At 54.9% G+C, this 16,325-nt stretch overlaps 1 protein-coding gene across 4 annotated transcripts in view; it reads left to right on the top strand.

Moving 5' to 3' along the window:
- The window catches only part of ARHGAP30 (Rho GTPase activating protein 30), a 49,035-nt gene extending 36,721 nt beyond the window's left edge, over positions 1-12,314 (top strand). For 2 of the 4 annotated variants that reach the window (XM_037882983.2, XM_037882984.2), the window contains exons 11-12: positions 7,749-7,975; positions 8,855-12,314. In XM_037882983.2, coding sequence (XP_037738911.1) covers positions 7,749-7,975; positions 8,855-10,927 — 2,300 coding nt within the window. In that variant the 3' untranslated portion in view covers positions 10,928-12,314. The remainder of the gene's footprint in view (positions 1-7,748; positions 7,976-8,854) is intronic. The other 2 variants (XM_037882986.2, XM_043535302.1) reach the window with 1 other exon arrangement.
- The last annotated feature ends 4,011 nt before the right edge of the window (positions 12,315-16,325 follow it).

Consider the following 16,325-nt stretch of genomic DNA (forward strand, 5'->3'; position numbering starts at 1 on the left):
GTGGCAGCTATAAAAGTAAGAAGCAGCAGCTCTCATCAGCTGTAAAGTGCCCTGCCCGCGGGGTGCTCTCAGCCAGTGAGAATTGGTTCTGATGCTGGATTGCTCCCGCCTTGTGTTTCATTGGTTGCATGTGTTATCGTGCTGTATTTTGCAGGGGAATCGGATGGGTAATCAGGACTTTCCTGCTCCTGGCGTTGAATTAGACTTTTAACCCCAGCAGTTGTTGTGTTTTTAAATTTCACCTGGACTTGTGGTTTTAAGTTTCACCTCGCGGTTAGGAGGAGGAACATCTGAGATTGTTAAGAACTAGAGGTCGGCCTGAATGAGAGCCCTGGATCCAGAACCCTAGACTTTGCGAAAAGCACTGGGACCACAGGGGAAGAGAAAAATTAGTGGGTGCTCTGCAGCCAAGTTCCCCTCACCCCCCACCCCACCTCCTCCTCCCCCCTCAGCGCGCCGCGTCCCCGCTCCTCCGCCTGCCTCCCAGCGCTTCCCGCCCAGCCGCCGCCAAACAGCTGTTTGGCAGTGTTAGCATGCTCTGGGAGGCGGGGGAGGAGTGGGAACGTGGCGCGCTCAGGGGAGGAGGAGAGGAAGAGGCAGGGCCACGGCGGGGATTTGGGGAAGGGGTTGGAATGTTGGCAGGGCGGGGGCAGAGTTGGGGCGAGGACCCTGGGGAAGGGGTTGGAATGGAGGCGGGGCAGGGGCGGGGCCTCATGGAAGGGGTGGAGCGGGGGAGGGGGCAGAGGAGGGTCGAGCACCCACAGGAAAGAGGGGAAGTTGGCACCTATGACTGGGACCCAAACTTGGGTCCAGTTCAGTGTCAGATCGTCTTTATGTTGACATGCAGGCTGCGTTCTGCTCTGCTGTGGCAGTGTCTAAGGATCCTCAAAAAGGGATCGGGGCCCTATAGTTCTAGGTGCTGTGCACGCAAATCATGGAGCCAGCCCATGCCCTAGGGAGCTCATAGCCCAGCACACACAGTACACAACAGAATCAACAGCCACCCAGGCGTGGGTGGGAGGAGAGGCAGGTGACGTGCCCTCTGAAGCAGTTCGTTGCATCTCACTTCCCCATTCTGAGTTGAGGCAGGTCAGTGATGAGGCAGCCAGACTTCAGACCCACAGGGCGTAATTAGGGAACTTTCCCTTCCTCTACCCCATGTTGTTTCTGAACGTGCCTCTCTCCCGCTCTCCTCCTCTGCCACCGCTGCATGAGTAGGTTAGGGGTTCACCTGGCCTTCCCCCTGCCCCCCCCCCCAAGCTTCCAGTCTCCACTGTGACATTTGCCCAGCCCTGGCGAGTTTGCATTTCTCGGCAGCTCCTCCAACGGCACGGCTGTGCAGAGTGGCAGGCTCGACCAGTGATTAACGTGCCAGCCTGGGACTTCTGAGGCCAATGTTCCTTTCCCTGGCCTGGGTGACTTTGTGCAAGTCACTTTGTGCCTCTCTTTGCAATGGAGACAGTAGCCCTGTCCTACCTCACGGCGGGGTTGTGTGCAGAGAAGAGTAAATGTGCCCAACCCCCCCTCACACACCCCCTCACGCACGTACTTTGGCAGGCACCGAAACAATCTGCAAATCGGGGTCACAGTCAGCAAAAAGTTTTGGTTGAATAAATGCAAATGAGTCAAACCGAACAATTTCATTTTGAAAGCTAGCTTTAGTTATTTAAAAAAGGTGAAAGACACCCCAGAACAAAAATCAAACCAAGCCGTTTCAGGTCAAACAAAGTGGTTCATTCAGCCCCCAAACTCCTTTGCTCGCTGCTGTTCTGTTTGGAGGAGGAAAAACCCAAAGCATTTCAGGTTAGGTTGGAATGGGAATTTATTTCAGATTCAGCCCCCACCCTGACCAATCAATTATCCACTCGGCTCTAGTGGCGAGGATCAATTCCCTACAGATTGTGAGGGGCTTAGACGAGGGGTGCTGGAACAGGGGGGACCAGGGAGACATGGCCACTGCACGTTTTACCAGCTGTAAGGGAGAGTAACGGGGGAGGGGCGGAGAGGAGTGAGCGGGGGGCAGAGTCTTGGGGGGAAGAGGTAGCATGAGGCAGGGCCCCGGGGGGCACGAAGGCAGAGGCTTGAAGAGAAGGGGCGGTGTGGGGGCAGGGCCTGGGGCGGTGGCTCCGCGTGGGGGGGGGGCGGGGCCACGGTTCGGGCGCCAGTGGCCCTCCCACATTCGGGCACTTCCATTGCTCCTGCCTCAGCTGCAGCGGTGCCGGGGGCCAGAGCAGTATCACAGCTAGCTACAGTGTCCTGGGGGCAGGGGGGCAGCAGAGAGAGTTTGAGGGTTTATTTGGACCTAGAGACCGTCAAGCATAACAATGCTGTGTCTTTCTGCACCTCCCTGTGCCAGAGGGCTCCAAGCATTTCCCAGACACGCATGAGTGACGCCTGATAACAGCCCTCTGGGCTAAGGGGGTTGGTTTTGCTATCCCCATGTAGGGGCACAGAGGCATGACCTGCCCACCAGGACGCAGTGAGGGCATGGCTACTCTACGGAGCCTTGGCTGCTACAGGCATGCCGGCAAAGCCCCCTAGATGGCAAAAAGAGTTCTTCACTCAGCCTCACCACCTCCAGAAGCACTCTTCTCTTGGTGTACGTGCGGCTACACCAGGGATTTTGTTGGCACCGCTACACCAGTTAGGGCGGGTGATTTTTGGTCAGGCTCCTAGCCAGCATCGCCATGTCGGCAAAATGTGTGGTGCAGCTCAAGCCTTGTTGATTAAGGGGTCAGGGAAAGAGGGCTTCTGGGAATGTAGCTGGTGTCGTTAGTGGTGCTGTTAAAAACCCCGTCTGCCGGCGTGGGCGACGTCTGGGCTAGAGGGCTTTGCCGGATGGTCTCCGTAGCGCAGACAGAGCATTAATCTGCGGCCGAGGTGGAAAGAGAATCCAGGTCTTCTGAATCCCAGGCGGGTGTGGCAGGCCCCATTTCAGGACAGCACTCGAGCATACACTTCGCTTTAAACGTGTGAGTAGGTCCGCTGGAGTCAAAACTCAAGCACGCATTGCAGTCCTTTGTGAATTTGAGCCTTAACCACTAGGCCAGCAGTTCCCGAACGGTGGTCCACAAACCACCTGTGTCCACAGAGCACTTAGTGTTAGGGCTGGGACATAGGCAGCTGGGCTTAGTGATTAACATCGGGTGGGGGGCTGGGTCCCCACAGCAGCCAGGGTTCAGAACCAAGAGGCCCGGTCAGGAACGGAGAGTCAGGCCGCAGGAGGAAACCAAGAGCGGGTAACACTAGGTGAGCAATCCAAAGCGGGGCAGAGCCCAAGTGTACAGGCAACTTCTTGTTTCGCCTTCTTGCTTAAGTAGGGGCAGTGGGCCAATCAGAAGCTCTGGTGTTCCACCAATTGGGGCCCAGGAGTAGAGCCTTCTAGCTGAGCTGGGCTTCAGGGATTCCCAGTTCTAGGTGAGGCCTCTAACTGGTTGGGTGAAGGCTTGGAGCCTGATGACCTTCCCAGGACTCCTATAGACCTGGGTTTGCCACCTGTGGGTCATGACACTTCGGGGCTGGTGATGGGGGTGCTTAGCTGCCTCCTTGTTCCCACCTGCTCAATTGCGTTCAAATAACAATGGTCAGACTGGGTCAGACCACTGGTCCAGCTAGCCCAGTATCATATCTCTGAGAGTGGCCCATGCCAGATGCTAGAAGGAATGAACAGAACAGGGCAATTATCGAGTGATCCATCCCTGGTCATCCAATCCTAGCTTTTGGAGGCTTAGGGACACCCAGAGCATTGAGCAGATGATGTTTTCAGGGAACTATCCACAATGACTCCAAGATCTTTCTTGAGTGGTGACAGCTAATTTAGATCCCATCATTTCGTATGTGTAGTTGAGATGATTTTTTTCCAGTGTGCATTATTTTGCATTTATTGACATTGAATTTCATCTGTCATTTTGTTGCCTAGTCACCCAGTTTTGTGCAATCCCTTTGTAACTCTTCAGGCAGCTTTGGACTTAACTATCTTGAGTAATTTTGTATCATATGAAAACTTTGCCATCTCTCTGTTCACCCCTTTTTCCAGATCATTTATGAATATGTTGAAAGTACTGGTCTCAGTACAGACTCCTGGGGGACACCACTATTCACCTCTCTCCACTGTGAAAACTGACCATTTCCTACCCTATCTTTCCTATCTTTTAACCAGTTACTGATCCATTAGAGGATCTTCCCTCTTATCCCATGGCTGCTTACTTTGCTTACGAGCCTTTGGTGATGGACATTGGCACAGGCGTTCTGAAAGTCCAAGTACACTATATTCACTGGATCACCCTTGTCCACATGCTTGTTGATATCCTCAGAGAATTCTGATAGATTGAGGCACAATTTCCCTTTGCTAAAGCCATGTTGATTCTTCCCCAGTGTATTGTGTTCATCTGTATGTCTGATAATTCTGTTCTTTACTCTAGTGTCAAATAATTTGCCAGGTACTGAAGTTAGGTTTACTGGACCGGAATTGCCGGGATAGCCTCTGGAGACTTTTGTAAAAATAGATGTTGCATTAGCTACCCTCCATCGTCTGGTACAGAGGGTGATTTAAGTGATAGGTTACAATGTGCAGCAGCCGTCAAAAACACTAACAAAATGTTAGGAACTATTAGGAAAGGGATAGATAATATCATATCTATCCCTCCCTTTGGGGGGAGGGATAGCTCAGTGGTTTGAGCATTGGCCTGCTAAACCCAGGGTTGTGAGTTCAATCCTTGAGGGTGCCATTTAGGGATCTGGGACAAAAATGGGAGATTGGTCCTGCTTTGAGCAGGGGGTTAGACTAGATGACCTCCTGAGGTCCCTTCCAACCCTGATATTCTATGATAACACCATTATATAAATCCATGGTACGCCCCAACCTTGAATACTGCGTGCAGTTCTGGTTGCCCCATCTCAATAAAAGATATTTTGAATTGGAAAAAGTACAGAGAAGAGCAACAAAAATGATTAGGGGTCTGGCACAGCTTCCGCATGAGGAGAGATTAAGAAGACTGGGACTGTTCAATCTGGGAAAGAGACGACTAAGGGGGATATGGTAGAGGTCTATATAATCATGACTGGTGCGGAGAACGTGAATAAGGATTTACCCCTTCACATAACACAAGACCCGGGGGTCAGCCAATGAAATTAATAGGCAGGAGATTTAAAACAAAAAAGGAAGTATTTCTTCACACACCGCAGTCAATCTGTGGAAATCGTTGCCAGGGGACATAGTGAAGGCCAAAAATATACCTGGGTGCCAAAAATAATTAGGTAAGTTCCTGGAGGATAGGACCATCAATGGCTGTTAGCCAAGATGGTCAGGGAACCAACCCACATTCTGGGTGTCCCTAAACCTCCAACTGCCAGAAGCTGGGATTGGTCGACAGGGGATGGATCACTCAATAGTTGCCCTGTTCTGTTCATTCCCGGTGAAGCATCTGGCATCAGCCTCTGTTGGAAGACAGGATATTGGGCTCGACGGACCATTGGTCTGATCCAGTCTGGCCATTCTTACATTCAACAAGGGGGAGGACAAGAATGAATTGTCTTAGATTGCAGCAAGGGAGATTTCAGTTGGATTCGTAGGAACAATTTTCTAACTGTGCAGATCCAGAATCAGGCACAGGAGAAGCTGAGCAGAACTTCAGGGCAATGGATCTGGACCTAGTCACTTCTCTTGGGTGTCTCCTTCCTTCCTTCCCTCCCTCCCTTGGTCAGCTTCCTTCCAGCACAGAACTCCTGATGCCCTGGGCCCACATTGAACTGGATTTCTCTGGCCAAGGGTGTGCCCCCCAAGAGCCAAGGCTCCCGGTTCTGTTGAAGGTCCCAATGGTCTCCTGCCCCCCGCCCCCAACCAAAGGCATAACAAGACCCAGTGGCTGGAAGTTAAAACCACGCATGTTCCAGTTAGAAATAAGGCAAATTTCTAACAGTGAGGGTGGGTAACCACCGGAACAAGCACCCAAGGGAAGTGATGGATTCTCCAGCTCGAGATGTCTTCGGATCCAGAGCGGGTGCCTTCTGGGAGACATCCTTTAGCCAACCACAAGTTATTGGGCTCAATACAGGAGGAAGGAGGTGAAACTCTACAGATCAGACTTGATGATCTAATGGTCCATTCGGACCTTAACATCTACAAACTTCCCTTCCCCCTTTGTGTCTCACACGCCTTCCCTTTTCTTCCCTTCCTGCCAGCCCAGTTGCTCAAACCCCCAGCTTCCTCCCGGCAGCTGCGACAAAGCATTTAGGCATTGTGGGTACCAAAATCTGCATTGCGTCCAATGGGTCGGGAATGGCGTAAAATAAATCCCGCTGCATTTCACAATACGTAACCCAGGAGCGGGCGTGAGTTGCTGCACCATTGGTCAATTTGTCATTTACATATTTCATTAAAAAACCCTCAGATTTTGGATATTTAAATGAAGCTGCTACAGGTGCCAGAGCCAGCTGCACAGGAGCACCTCCCCAAATCCAGGGACCTTGTTGCTGAATTTCGGGCTAGCTTGTTCTCGAGCACGCAGAGACCTGGAGATAACGCAACACTCCCAAGCGTCCGGAGGGTGCGGCGGAGACAGAGATGAATTATTCTGGGCTGGCCTGTGAACCTGACGAAGTTAAAAAAGGGGGAATTTAGGTTAAATCTGCAGCTGGGCCAAGTTATCTGCTGGTGTAAAGGGGTGCAGCTCCATGGACTGCAGTAGCATTTCTTCACCTAGTTACACGAAGAAAGAATCCCCCCTCCCCCCCCGTCGCTCCCAACTGAGGGTCTATTGGCCGGTGGAGCAGTCTCCGAGGGGAAGTGGAGGGAGCCCCATCCCTCTGGGGCTAAGCCTGGACTGGACAAAGCCCTAGAGAACATGCTGGGGTGATTCTCTGCCTTCATCTGCACCCAGTGAGCTGCTTAGGCAACGGAAAGGGAGTGGAGACCTCCCATGACTCTCCTGCTCTGGCTGAGTCGCCGGCAGGTACAAACAGCCACAGCTGGCTCCTACACCTCCCACCCCAGAGCCATGGGCATAGAGGGGGCATACTGAGGTGAGAGGAAGCGTGTTGCTGTGGGAAGAGCACCAGCAATCCCCACCTGGTGTATCATCTCCTGGGCACTAAACCATACCCAGCTAGCACGGGTTAAAGCAGATTCCAAGCTGCTCTGGCTTGTATCACGGGCGAGAATCAGGGAGCTGGGACCGTTTCTTTGATGCCGCCCCAAGTCTGCTGTGTTGTGCAGAAGCTAGGCCCAGCTGAGAGCCTGTCAACAATCCTACTGCAGGCCTTTTGGGGGCGGGGGAGCAGAATTGGACCTGAGAGGGCTTCCCCATCTCTGCCTGTGGTTCCTAGTATCAGGTTTTGTTTTGGAAAGGAAACGCTAGGTAACGTAACTTTGATGAGCCTGCACAGGTTGGTCAGTGTGGGGATCGAATCTGGGACCTCCAAGCTCATCATGAACTAAGAGACTTAGCCAAGCCTGCAGCAGGCTCCTCAATCTTAAACTGGCCTAGTCCCTGCTAGAGGGGGACAGAAAGCCACACCGCATAGGCATAGTTCACAGTAACTTCGGTACCACTCCTGCCATGGTAACTGGCTGTGATGGCTGATTCCCTGGCTGCTGTAGAACAATCTTGGGGCAGGGAGGCCTAGTCTTCTCCTGGGCCTAGGGCTGGAGTCCAGCCCTGTGAGGAACATTCGTCCCGTGTCACCCCCTTCAGCTAGAAGGGCTGCGGGGACCCCTCGCTGAATCCATCTTCTGTGTTTAATTGTTGAAGCAGATACAAAGCCGGCGAGTGCTCTGGACTCAGAGGAGAACAGGCTGTCCATGGAGGTGCAGGACTCTTTCTCATTTCTCGACAACCAGGACACCTGGCAGGACTGTAGCACAGAAGGCGACCAGCCAGAGAAGAGCTTGCTGGAAGAGACCACCTCCGATTTTGCTGGGGACATGCTGGATGGCTTCCAAGGAATGGATGACTTCATGGAGAGCAGGTTCATGAACGTAAGTTCCCGGTCGTGCTGAAATCTAGATTCTGGCTTTAGCACCAGCCGTGTATTAGAAACTGCAGCAGTGAGCTAGGATTTGTAGGAAGAGGGGAAGGGATGGCTAGACAGACAGCTAGAGGGGTGTGTATGAGGATAGGGGGTGGACAGACAGAAAGCTAGAGGGGTGTGTATGAGGATAGACAGACAGACAGAGAGGGGTGGGTGTGAGGATGGGCAGACAGGCAGATGTATGGGGAGGAAGGGAGGAGAGAGGCATGGCTGGATGGATAGCTAGAGGGATGAGACTGGGGATGGATAAATAGAGGAATGTGCTGGAGAAGAAGGAAGACATGGCTGGATGGACAGCTAAAGGACTGTGTGGGGATGGACAGACAGACAGAGGGGTGAGTAGGAGGATGGATAGATTAGAGAGATGGACAGACAGACACTCCAGATGAAGGGGATAGATTGTATTATGCAGCTACTGCTTCCTGTAGGCACATTAATTACAGGTTACATACCTGGTACAAATTGGCCCATTGTCTCAGCCGCCCTGTAGGAACGCTGTCCCCTCATTACTAAATGCCATCTCTGTAGCACCCAAAGGGTGCTCGGGAAGGAGGCAAGACTCCTGCCCTGAAGACCCCCAGCTGCCCCTTCCCACTCTCAGGAAAGCCTGGGAAACCAGAGAGGCAAATTCTGTCTGTGACAGGCCCAGTGGGGAAGTGAATGCAGAGTGGAGGGGCCCTGGCTGAGAACACCGTGCCAGCCGTGCCCACCCAGGGAAACGGGAGGCTGTTAAAACCTCCATCTGCCAAATCAAGGCCACGCTCGTGCCAGTGACAGCGCCTGCAGTCATGGTGTGACCAGCCTTCTGCGTGCTTTCAATCCCTAGCTGGAGTTCTCAGTGGAGCCGCCCCTGGAGTACCTCTCCATCGAGGAGTGCATGAACGAGGAGCAGTACTACATGGCCACCAGCTGCTCCGACACCGAGGAGCTCTCCAAGGAGACGGACTCCGAGGACGCGTTCCTGAGCGCCTACGATGACCTGAGCCCCTTAGCTGCCGACCTAGAGAAGCTGCAGCAGCTCGGGGCGCAGCATGGGTGGGACGTGCCTCTCCCAGAGAGTGCGCTGGGTGGCGAAATGGCTCAAGAGATGCTGAGCAACCAGCCCCCAAGACCTTCTGAGGGGCCGTTACCTAGCAATACCAACGGCTCCTCTTCGTCCAAAGAAGGCAGCAGCACCAAGGTGCCTCTGCCAGATGGCCCTCATGCTTCAGAACTAGCCAGGCCACGTCGGAGCAAGGAGGCCGCCGAAGATCCCCACGGTGCCCTTCACCAGCCAGAGGGGCTCGAAGGGGAGGGGGCTGAGGGAACAGCCATGGAGCCCAGCCCAGCCGGCCAGCGAGAAGAAGACAAAAAGGTGACAGGGGGCGATGGTCTGGAAGCAGGCCCTGGCCCACCCAGAACTGAGCCCACCACTGATGTAGCGCCAGTTGGGGAGGACCAGGGCACATGGGCTCTGGAGAGCGAAGGCCACGCCGCCCAAGCCAGCCATGCCGGAGATGAGCAGGTGCAGGCCCCGAGGCAACGGGAGACAGAGCTGGCTCCATGTGCTCAGGGCCAGGAGGCCAATGGACGTGCCCCAGAGGAAGTGAGAGTGCAGGAGGGCCAAGAGGGCTCTGCTCCTCCCATGCCAGTGCCCAAACAGCCGGAGAATGGAAAGGCCCCACCTCAGCCTCTTGCAATGAAGATCACCCCTGCCCTCTCACCAGGATCGGGGCCCGAGCCCCCTGCTGTCCCCATATGTGAGAGTGGCCCCATGTCCACTGCCCCCTTTCTAGAGACAGGCCTTGAGACCACTGCTGCCCCCCTGGATCAGAATGGTCCCCAGGCCTCCATCTCCTTGCTAGGGACAAGCCATGAAGCCTCCATCACCCCTGGGTATGAGAGTGGCCCTGAGGCTGCTCCCTTGCTTGAGACTAGCTCGGATCTTGCATCCAGGTCTGACGCTTCCCCATCGCTGGGGAGTGGCCCCACAAGCCTTCCCCTGGAATCTGGGCCCCTGAACCCCACAGACCTTCCCGCTCTCCCCGAGCCTGACATGCCAGCCGGGGTGCGCCCTGACGGGAGCGCCCCCATGAGAGTCACTTCCAGCACCGTCCGAGTCCAGCAGGTGAAGTCCGTCCCCATAGTGCCCCCCAAGCCCCAGTTTGCCAGGATGCCTCCTACCGTGAATATGCACCTAGGTGAAGCGTCCACGTGGCCCAAGCTCTCTGCTTCGGAGAAGAGCTCCGGTGGTGGGGAGACCGGCCTGGGCAAAGGGGGCTCTCTCCAGAGGCAGTCGCACCCTGTCAGCCTGGGTGGGTGCTGCCGAGTCGCAGAGGGCATGGAGTCGAACGAGGAGTCTCCCCCGCCCGGCGCTCTGGAGAAGTGCCCCAGCGGCACAGAGAGCCGTGAGCCCGCCGAGACCTCCCTCCAGAAGCAGAGGCGAACCAGCTGGCGTAACGGTGGCAGCATGTCTTTCGACACGGCGGTGGCCCTGGCCAAGGAGAGGCACTTGGCCCAAGCCCCGGTTCGGAGGATGCAGACCTATTGCGTGGGGGATGGTCGGGAGATGCACGGCACTCCCAAGATGGAGAAGCCCCCGCCGTTCCCCAGGCCTGCCCTAAAGCCTGTGGGCCAGCGCTCCCTGAGGCCGCTGAGCTGCACCAGCGTGCTACTGTCGCCAGATGCCCTGGCTCTGGGCAAGCACCCGCCACTGCCTGACACGGCCTGCGAACCGTGCCTGGCGCCTGGCCAGGAGCCACTGCCCTTCGCCCAGGAGCCCGCAGCAAGGAGCAGGTTGAGCATGCCCAGGCTCGGCCAGCGACCGTCGGACACGGAAGAGGCAGCAGGGCCTCTCCCGCAGCAGCGGCGGTCGCTGGGTTTTGAAATCAGGGACTGCGGGGCGTCGGAGGAGTTGTGAGGGAGTGGCGGGGACGGTTCCATGCTCATTGACTGGTGGGCTGCCAAATCTCAACCAACGTGGGTTACTGCCTTAACGCACCATCCTGCACCCGCTGCTCCGAGTCCAGCCCTGCTCCGGGTGGCTGGCACCGGACGACCGGGGCTGGGAGGGTTGGGTTGTGCAGCAGGAAGAAACATCGTGTGGTTCAGGGGAGAGGATCTGCTTTCCGAGACAGCCCCTCCAAACTGCGATGGGGCCTCAGCCAGAGCTAACGCTGTTCAGACACAATCATTGAGCCAGCCATTCCCTCTGCGTCTCCTCCAGAATAGTGATGTTCATCTTCAGCGCAGAAGAGAACAATGTCTGCTCCAATCAGCTAGATCCTCTTCCACCAGGGCTGAACCTGGCTCAGCTTGGCATTGGGTGGGTGGGGAAAGCCACGAGGCTGGTGCTCCTGTGAATAATTCGAGGCTCGATTCTCCAAGGTGCTGAGAACTCACAAAACCCACTGGTCACTGGGAGCTACAGAGGGCCAGCACCTTTGAGCAAGGTCACCAGCTCTTATCTCCATCCCCGGGGGTGGGAACACCAGCCCTGGAGATATGGGGGTCATGACTTTTAAAACAAGAGCAGCAGAGGGTCTCTCCAGAGACGGCACTGGGCTGAAACCACAGCAATCTTGCTCCTAGCTCACCCACCCCTTTGCAGACATCTCATCTTTTGCTTTTAGGAAATAAACAGATCAAGAAGGCTGCAGGGACCAGCCTGGTAGGTCACAGAACCTTTCATTGCTAAACTTGCAGCCCGCCCAAGCGGGTTGTAACATAACGGCAACGGCTTCTGGTTGTTCCTGAAACAATGTAGGACAATCAGCTGTTTATAGCCAGCTCCTTGTAATTTCAGAGAAACCACTGGCCCTGCTCGGCCTTCTTATTTGTGGTCGCCAGGCTCAACAGAGAGGCCAAAGAATGAACCAGCCATCGGTGGCTGGACTCCTCTCTGATGCTCCCTCCAGGGCACGGTCAGCACATATGTAGGGGATCTTGCACCTCTGCAGCCCAGCCTGTCCCCCTTCTCTGGGCACATGGCAGGTTTCTGTGCAAGGACACTGCCTAAAGCCCTAGAAAATCTGCGGAATTAGCTGGTTGATGGGCTAGGTGGGACGTACAGTCCATGTCCACCTCTAACATCCATCCTCCTGCTGGCTGTCATCTATGAAAGGGGCAGCCGAGTCCTTGGGTTTCCACTCACTTTTCTCCCTGCGTTGCTCCATTAGTAATCTTATTTCATTGGTCTCTCTGGGTTCTCCAGACCCTTGTTAATCTGAGACGGCAGCTGGTTTGGGTTTGACAATGATTCGTAGCTACTGTACCCTCATGGGATAATAAAGATAGTTTGGAAGAAATCTGCACGGTTGTGGTGGTGGCTTTTAAAACGAGATCCTCTGGCCCTGTGCTGCTGAGTCCTCGTGAATGGGCAATCCAGAGACCGCAGGTCTTGGGTTGAACGGGGCCATGTCGTGCCTTGCAGATACAATGAACAAAGGGCTCATTCCCTTTAAAGCGTGTGCAGACGACATGAGTTCAAAAAGCGAGGCCAGTGGCGCCGCCAGCTGGGCCTTCTGCAGGCGAAGAGCTGGGTTCAAATCCTGTCTGATTTGAAAATGTGTGCATGTTGAGGGGGGGGCGGGTGGGGGTTGGACTCCCCATGCCCAACCCAGTAAGGGCTGGGGCCTTCATCCCCATTGGCTCGCCTCACCAAAACCACTCGGGCCCCGATCCTGCAAGGCGCTCCACATGCCCAGCTCCCCGTGCTGAGCCCTGTTTGACTTAATGGAGCTCTGCATGGGCACGGGGGCCTCCCCACCTGGATCCATTGCAGGATCAGAGCCAGTGCTTGGTCTCATTGGGCCAAAGTGCTCATGGGAGAGCCAGACTGGAGTAGCAAGGAGTGACGCAGGCCGGGCGTTAGGTGTTTCCCCTGAGCTGGTTGGACAGGAGCTAGGCTCCCCAAAGGTTCAGCAGAACTACGTGAAGCCCGGCACGGGAATAGGTGAGGACTGTGGGGCAGGAGTGAGGTATTAAAAACGATGGGCCCGATTCTCATTTCCTTCCACCCAGGCCTGTTCCCCTTCCTCTGGCAGTGCGCAGGAGTCTTAAGGCGAAGGGAAAAGATTATTAGGTTTAGACAAAAAAAATTCAAAGCAGCCCTGTCCTAGGCTCTAGTCACCCCTGCTATAATTGAGAAAAACAAAAGGAGATCGTCCGCCAAGCACCCCGCCGCCCTCGCCTGATGCCTCTCCCACCCACCTCTGCAGCAGCTGGTGTAAACAGATGTGTCCTGCAGCAGGCCCTGAAGGTCAACAGACCTGGGCTATTTCAGGCCGGTGGGGAAGGATGGTCTCTCTGGCAGCAAAGTCCCAGCCCCACTGAGGCCTTATCGACCAAGCTCAGCAGCTCAGATTCAGTCTGGACACCAATCAGTGCAGATCACATCGCACCAGTGACTTGCTGCCCCCAAACGGCACTGCTTAGGGGGCTGGCTGCTGCATTCTGCACCTGCTTGACTCTCCAGATTGGCCCCAGGCGTGGCCCCGTGGAGAGCACACTGCATCAACGCAGGCTCGAGCTGGCCAAAATGTGGATTACGCTGCGTGGCCCCCGCACCTGGAAGAAACGGCTGCAATCTCCTGGTCAGGTGCAGAGGGGAAAAACCATTCCTGGGCCTCGCTGCTATCAGCTGGAGATCCACTATGACCCCCAAGATTGTGAACCCTGGGTCCCAGGTGGTGGGCACAGGCCCCTGGTCAGAGTGGGAGATACTAGACTCACCTTCCCATCTAGTTGCTTTCACCATCCTACCTGCATCACCTCAGTCTGATCCAGATTGAGCTTCAGCCAGCTCGCTCTCATCTCCCTGAAACCCTGGGCTAGACAGCTAATAGCATTGGCTAGATCAGATACTGAGCATCATGAGCATCCTGAAGGCACTGCAGCCCATCCCTTCTTCCTAGCCCTCCCCCCGGCCCCACATTCCTACCGAACAGGAGGGGAGACACAATGTACCCCTGCAGAACCTCCCCTGAAGACGCCGGAAGGGAAGAGCATTCAGCCCAGAAACAGGAACAGAGCCACCAACGAGCAGCTTGTCTACCCCTGCTCCAGTGTAACATACACCCACTTTAAGGCCCTGCCACAGTGGAGTAAAAGGACATTAGTATAAATGAGAATCAGACCCTACCTCGGTACTCGGGTCTGGATTTTAGGATGGGGTCCTTATTAGAGCAGGATGGATATGTGGGAGGGGGGGCAATAGTAAATTTGCTGAAAAATGCATTTTTCAGGGCACCAAACCTATGAATGAATTCAGGTGAACTGAGCAAAGAGGTTTGGCAAAAGGGGGGGGGGGGTCAAAAAAGTGGAAACCGTTCATTTGGAAAGGCACCGTTTCAACTTTTTGTTTCGAGACAGGGTTTCATTTAGCTGATCTGGTTCCTAAAACGAAAACAGCAAAAGGGGTGAAAACAACCTGAAATGACCTGAAACACCAAATACCGACAACAATTATTTCGGGTCGAACCAACCAAACCAACAATTTGTTTTGCTTTGGTGAGAAAAAATAAAAATATTCAGTTTTGGTTCAAGCCAAGCAGTTCTTTGGTTTTGTTTTGATTTATTTTTTGGTCCGGGGCCAAACCAAACCAGATCTATTTTGGGGCTAGAGGGGAGAAACATAAGACTGATTGTCCCAGGGCGGTGGGGGTGGTCCCCCGGCACGCCCCCTGTGGTCAGGCACAATGCTACAGGTGAGCTCCTGCCTCAGTTTCCCTTCACCTGGTGCATAAACAAGTCCACGCAGGGTTTCCACTATTAAAGAGTGTCCTCTTCAGAGGAACTCACTTATTTAATGAAAAAGCACAACACAAAGGCATAACTGAACGCTTCATGCAACTACTCCACCGGACCCCCACCGCCCTGGGACAATCAGTCTTATGTTTCACCCCTCTAGCCACAGAGCACGCTCAGGCTGGATTCCCTGCCTTGAGCTTGGGCCTTTGCTGGGTGTTCGGCCAGATTCCAGTCTCTTCTTGCTGAGCCAGACCCCGGTACCTCCCCCAGGAGGTCCCACGCCCAGCTGGTTCTCCTGGGCTGCTCTGGTCCCTTGCCTGGAAACCCGTTCTTCTCTCCCTAAACTTCTATTCTCCAGCGAGGTGAGACGCCACTGGGAGTCACTTCCGAACCAGCTCCCCTAAATAGTCTCTGTCCTCCGGACCTTTCTCTGCTCTGGGGCTAAATTCCTCCTGGAGTCCTCATAAGCCCAACAGCTTCTTATCTAATTAACTGCCTGCCCAGCTAGTGAGGCTATTAACTCTCCACAGGTAGATCTGGGTTGGCTCATTCCCCTTAGTGGAGTCTCTCACAGATAGGCTGGGTGCCTCACCCGCTCAGGGGCCAGCTCCTATGCCAAGGTCAGTAACATTATCCCCATTTTACAGATGGGGAAACTGAGGTACAGGAAGGCATGGTCACCTGCCCATGGTCACCCAGCACATCAGAGGCAGAACTGAACCCAGATCTCCTGAGTCCCAGTCCAATGCTCTAGCACTAGACAACACTGCCTATATAAAGGGGAAGTAAGCAAATCCTTTTAGTAGAGGATATAAAAAAAAATACCAACAACACTTTACAGGCAGGAGGTAAAACCCTCCAAGGAGTAAATAAAACCCCATATATAAAGGGAGTGAAAAATGCTCTACATCCACAGAGAAATAAACAATTACCCCTGTCAGGGATTCGTAACCCCCCTCCCCTATATGTTACGGAGAGTGAAAAACAAACTTTTACTATGGGCAAGCAGTGTTAAAACTATCAGGCTCCAGCTGGAGGTGTGGGCTCTGGTGTGGGACTGGGGATGAGGGATTTGGGGTGCAGGAAGGGGCTTCGGGCTAGGGCTGAGGGGTTCGGACTGTGGTAGGGGGCTCCAGGCTGGGGCAGGGGGTTGAAGCACAGGGAGGCTCTGGTTGGGAGTGCGGGCTCCGGGAGGCACTGGGGATGAGGGGTTTGGGGTGCAGGAGGATGCTCAGGGCTGGGACCGAGGGGTTTGGAGGGCAGGAGAGGCATCAGGACTCAGGCAAGGGCTCCGGGCGGCGCTTATCTCAGGCAGCTCCTGGAAGCATGACCCCCGCTCTGGCTCCTACTTGGAGGCGCGGCCAGGCAGCTCTGGGCGCTGCTGTCCCATCCGCAGGTGCTGCCCCCACAGCCTCCATTGGCTGCGGTTCCCGGCCAATGGGAGCTGTGGAGCTGGCACTTGGAGTGGGGGCAGCGCACGGAGCCCCCTGGCTGCCCCTACGCCTAGGAGCTGGAGGAGGAACATGCTGCTGCTTCCGGGAGCCGCGCAGAGCCACGACAGGCAGGGA

The sequence above is a fragment of the Chelonia mydas genome, chromosome 24, assembly GCF_015237465.2.
Source record: "Chelonia mydas isolate rCheMyd1 chromosome 24, rCheMyd1.pri.v2, whole genome shotgun sequence".
NCBI lineage: Eukaryota > Metazoa > Chordata > Testudines > Cheloniidae > Chelonia > Chelonia mydas.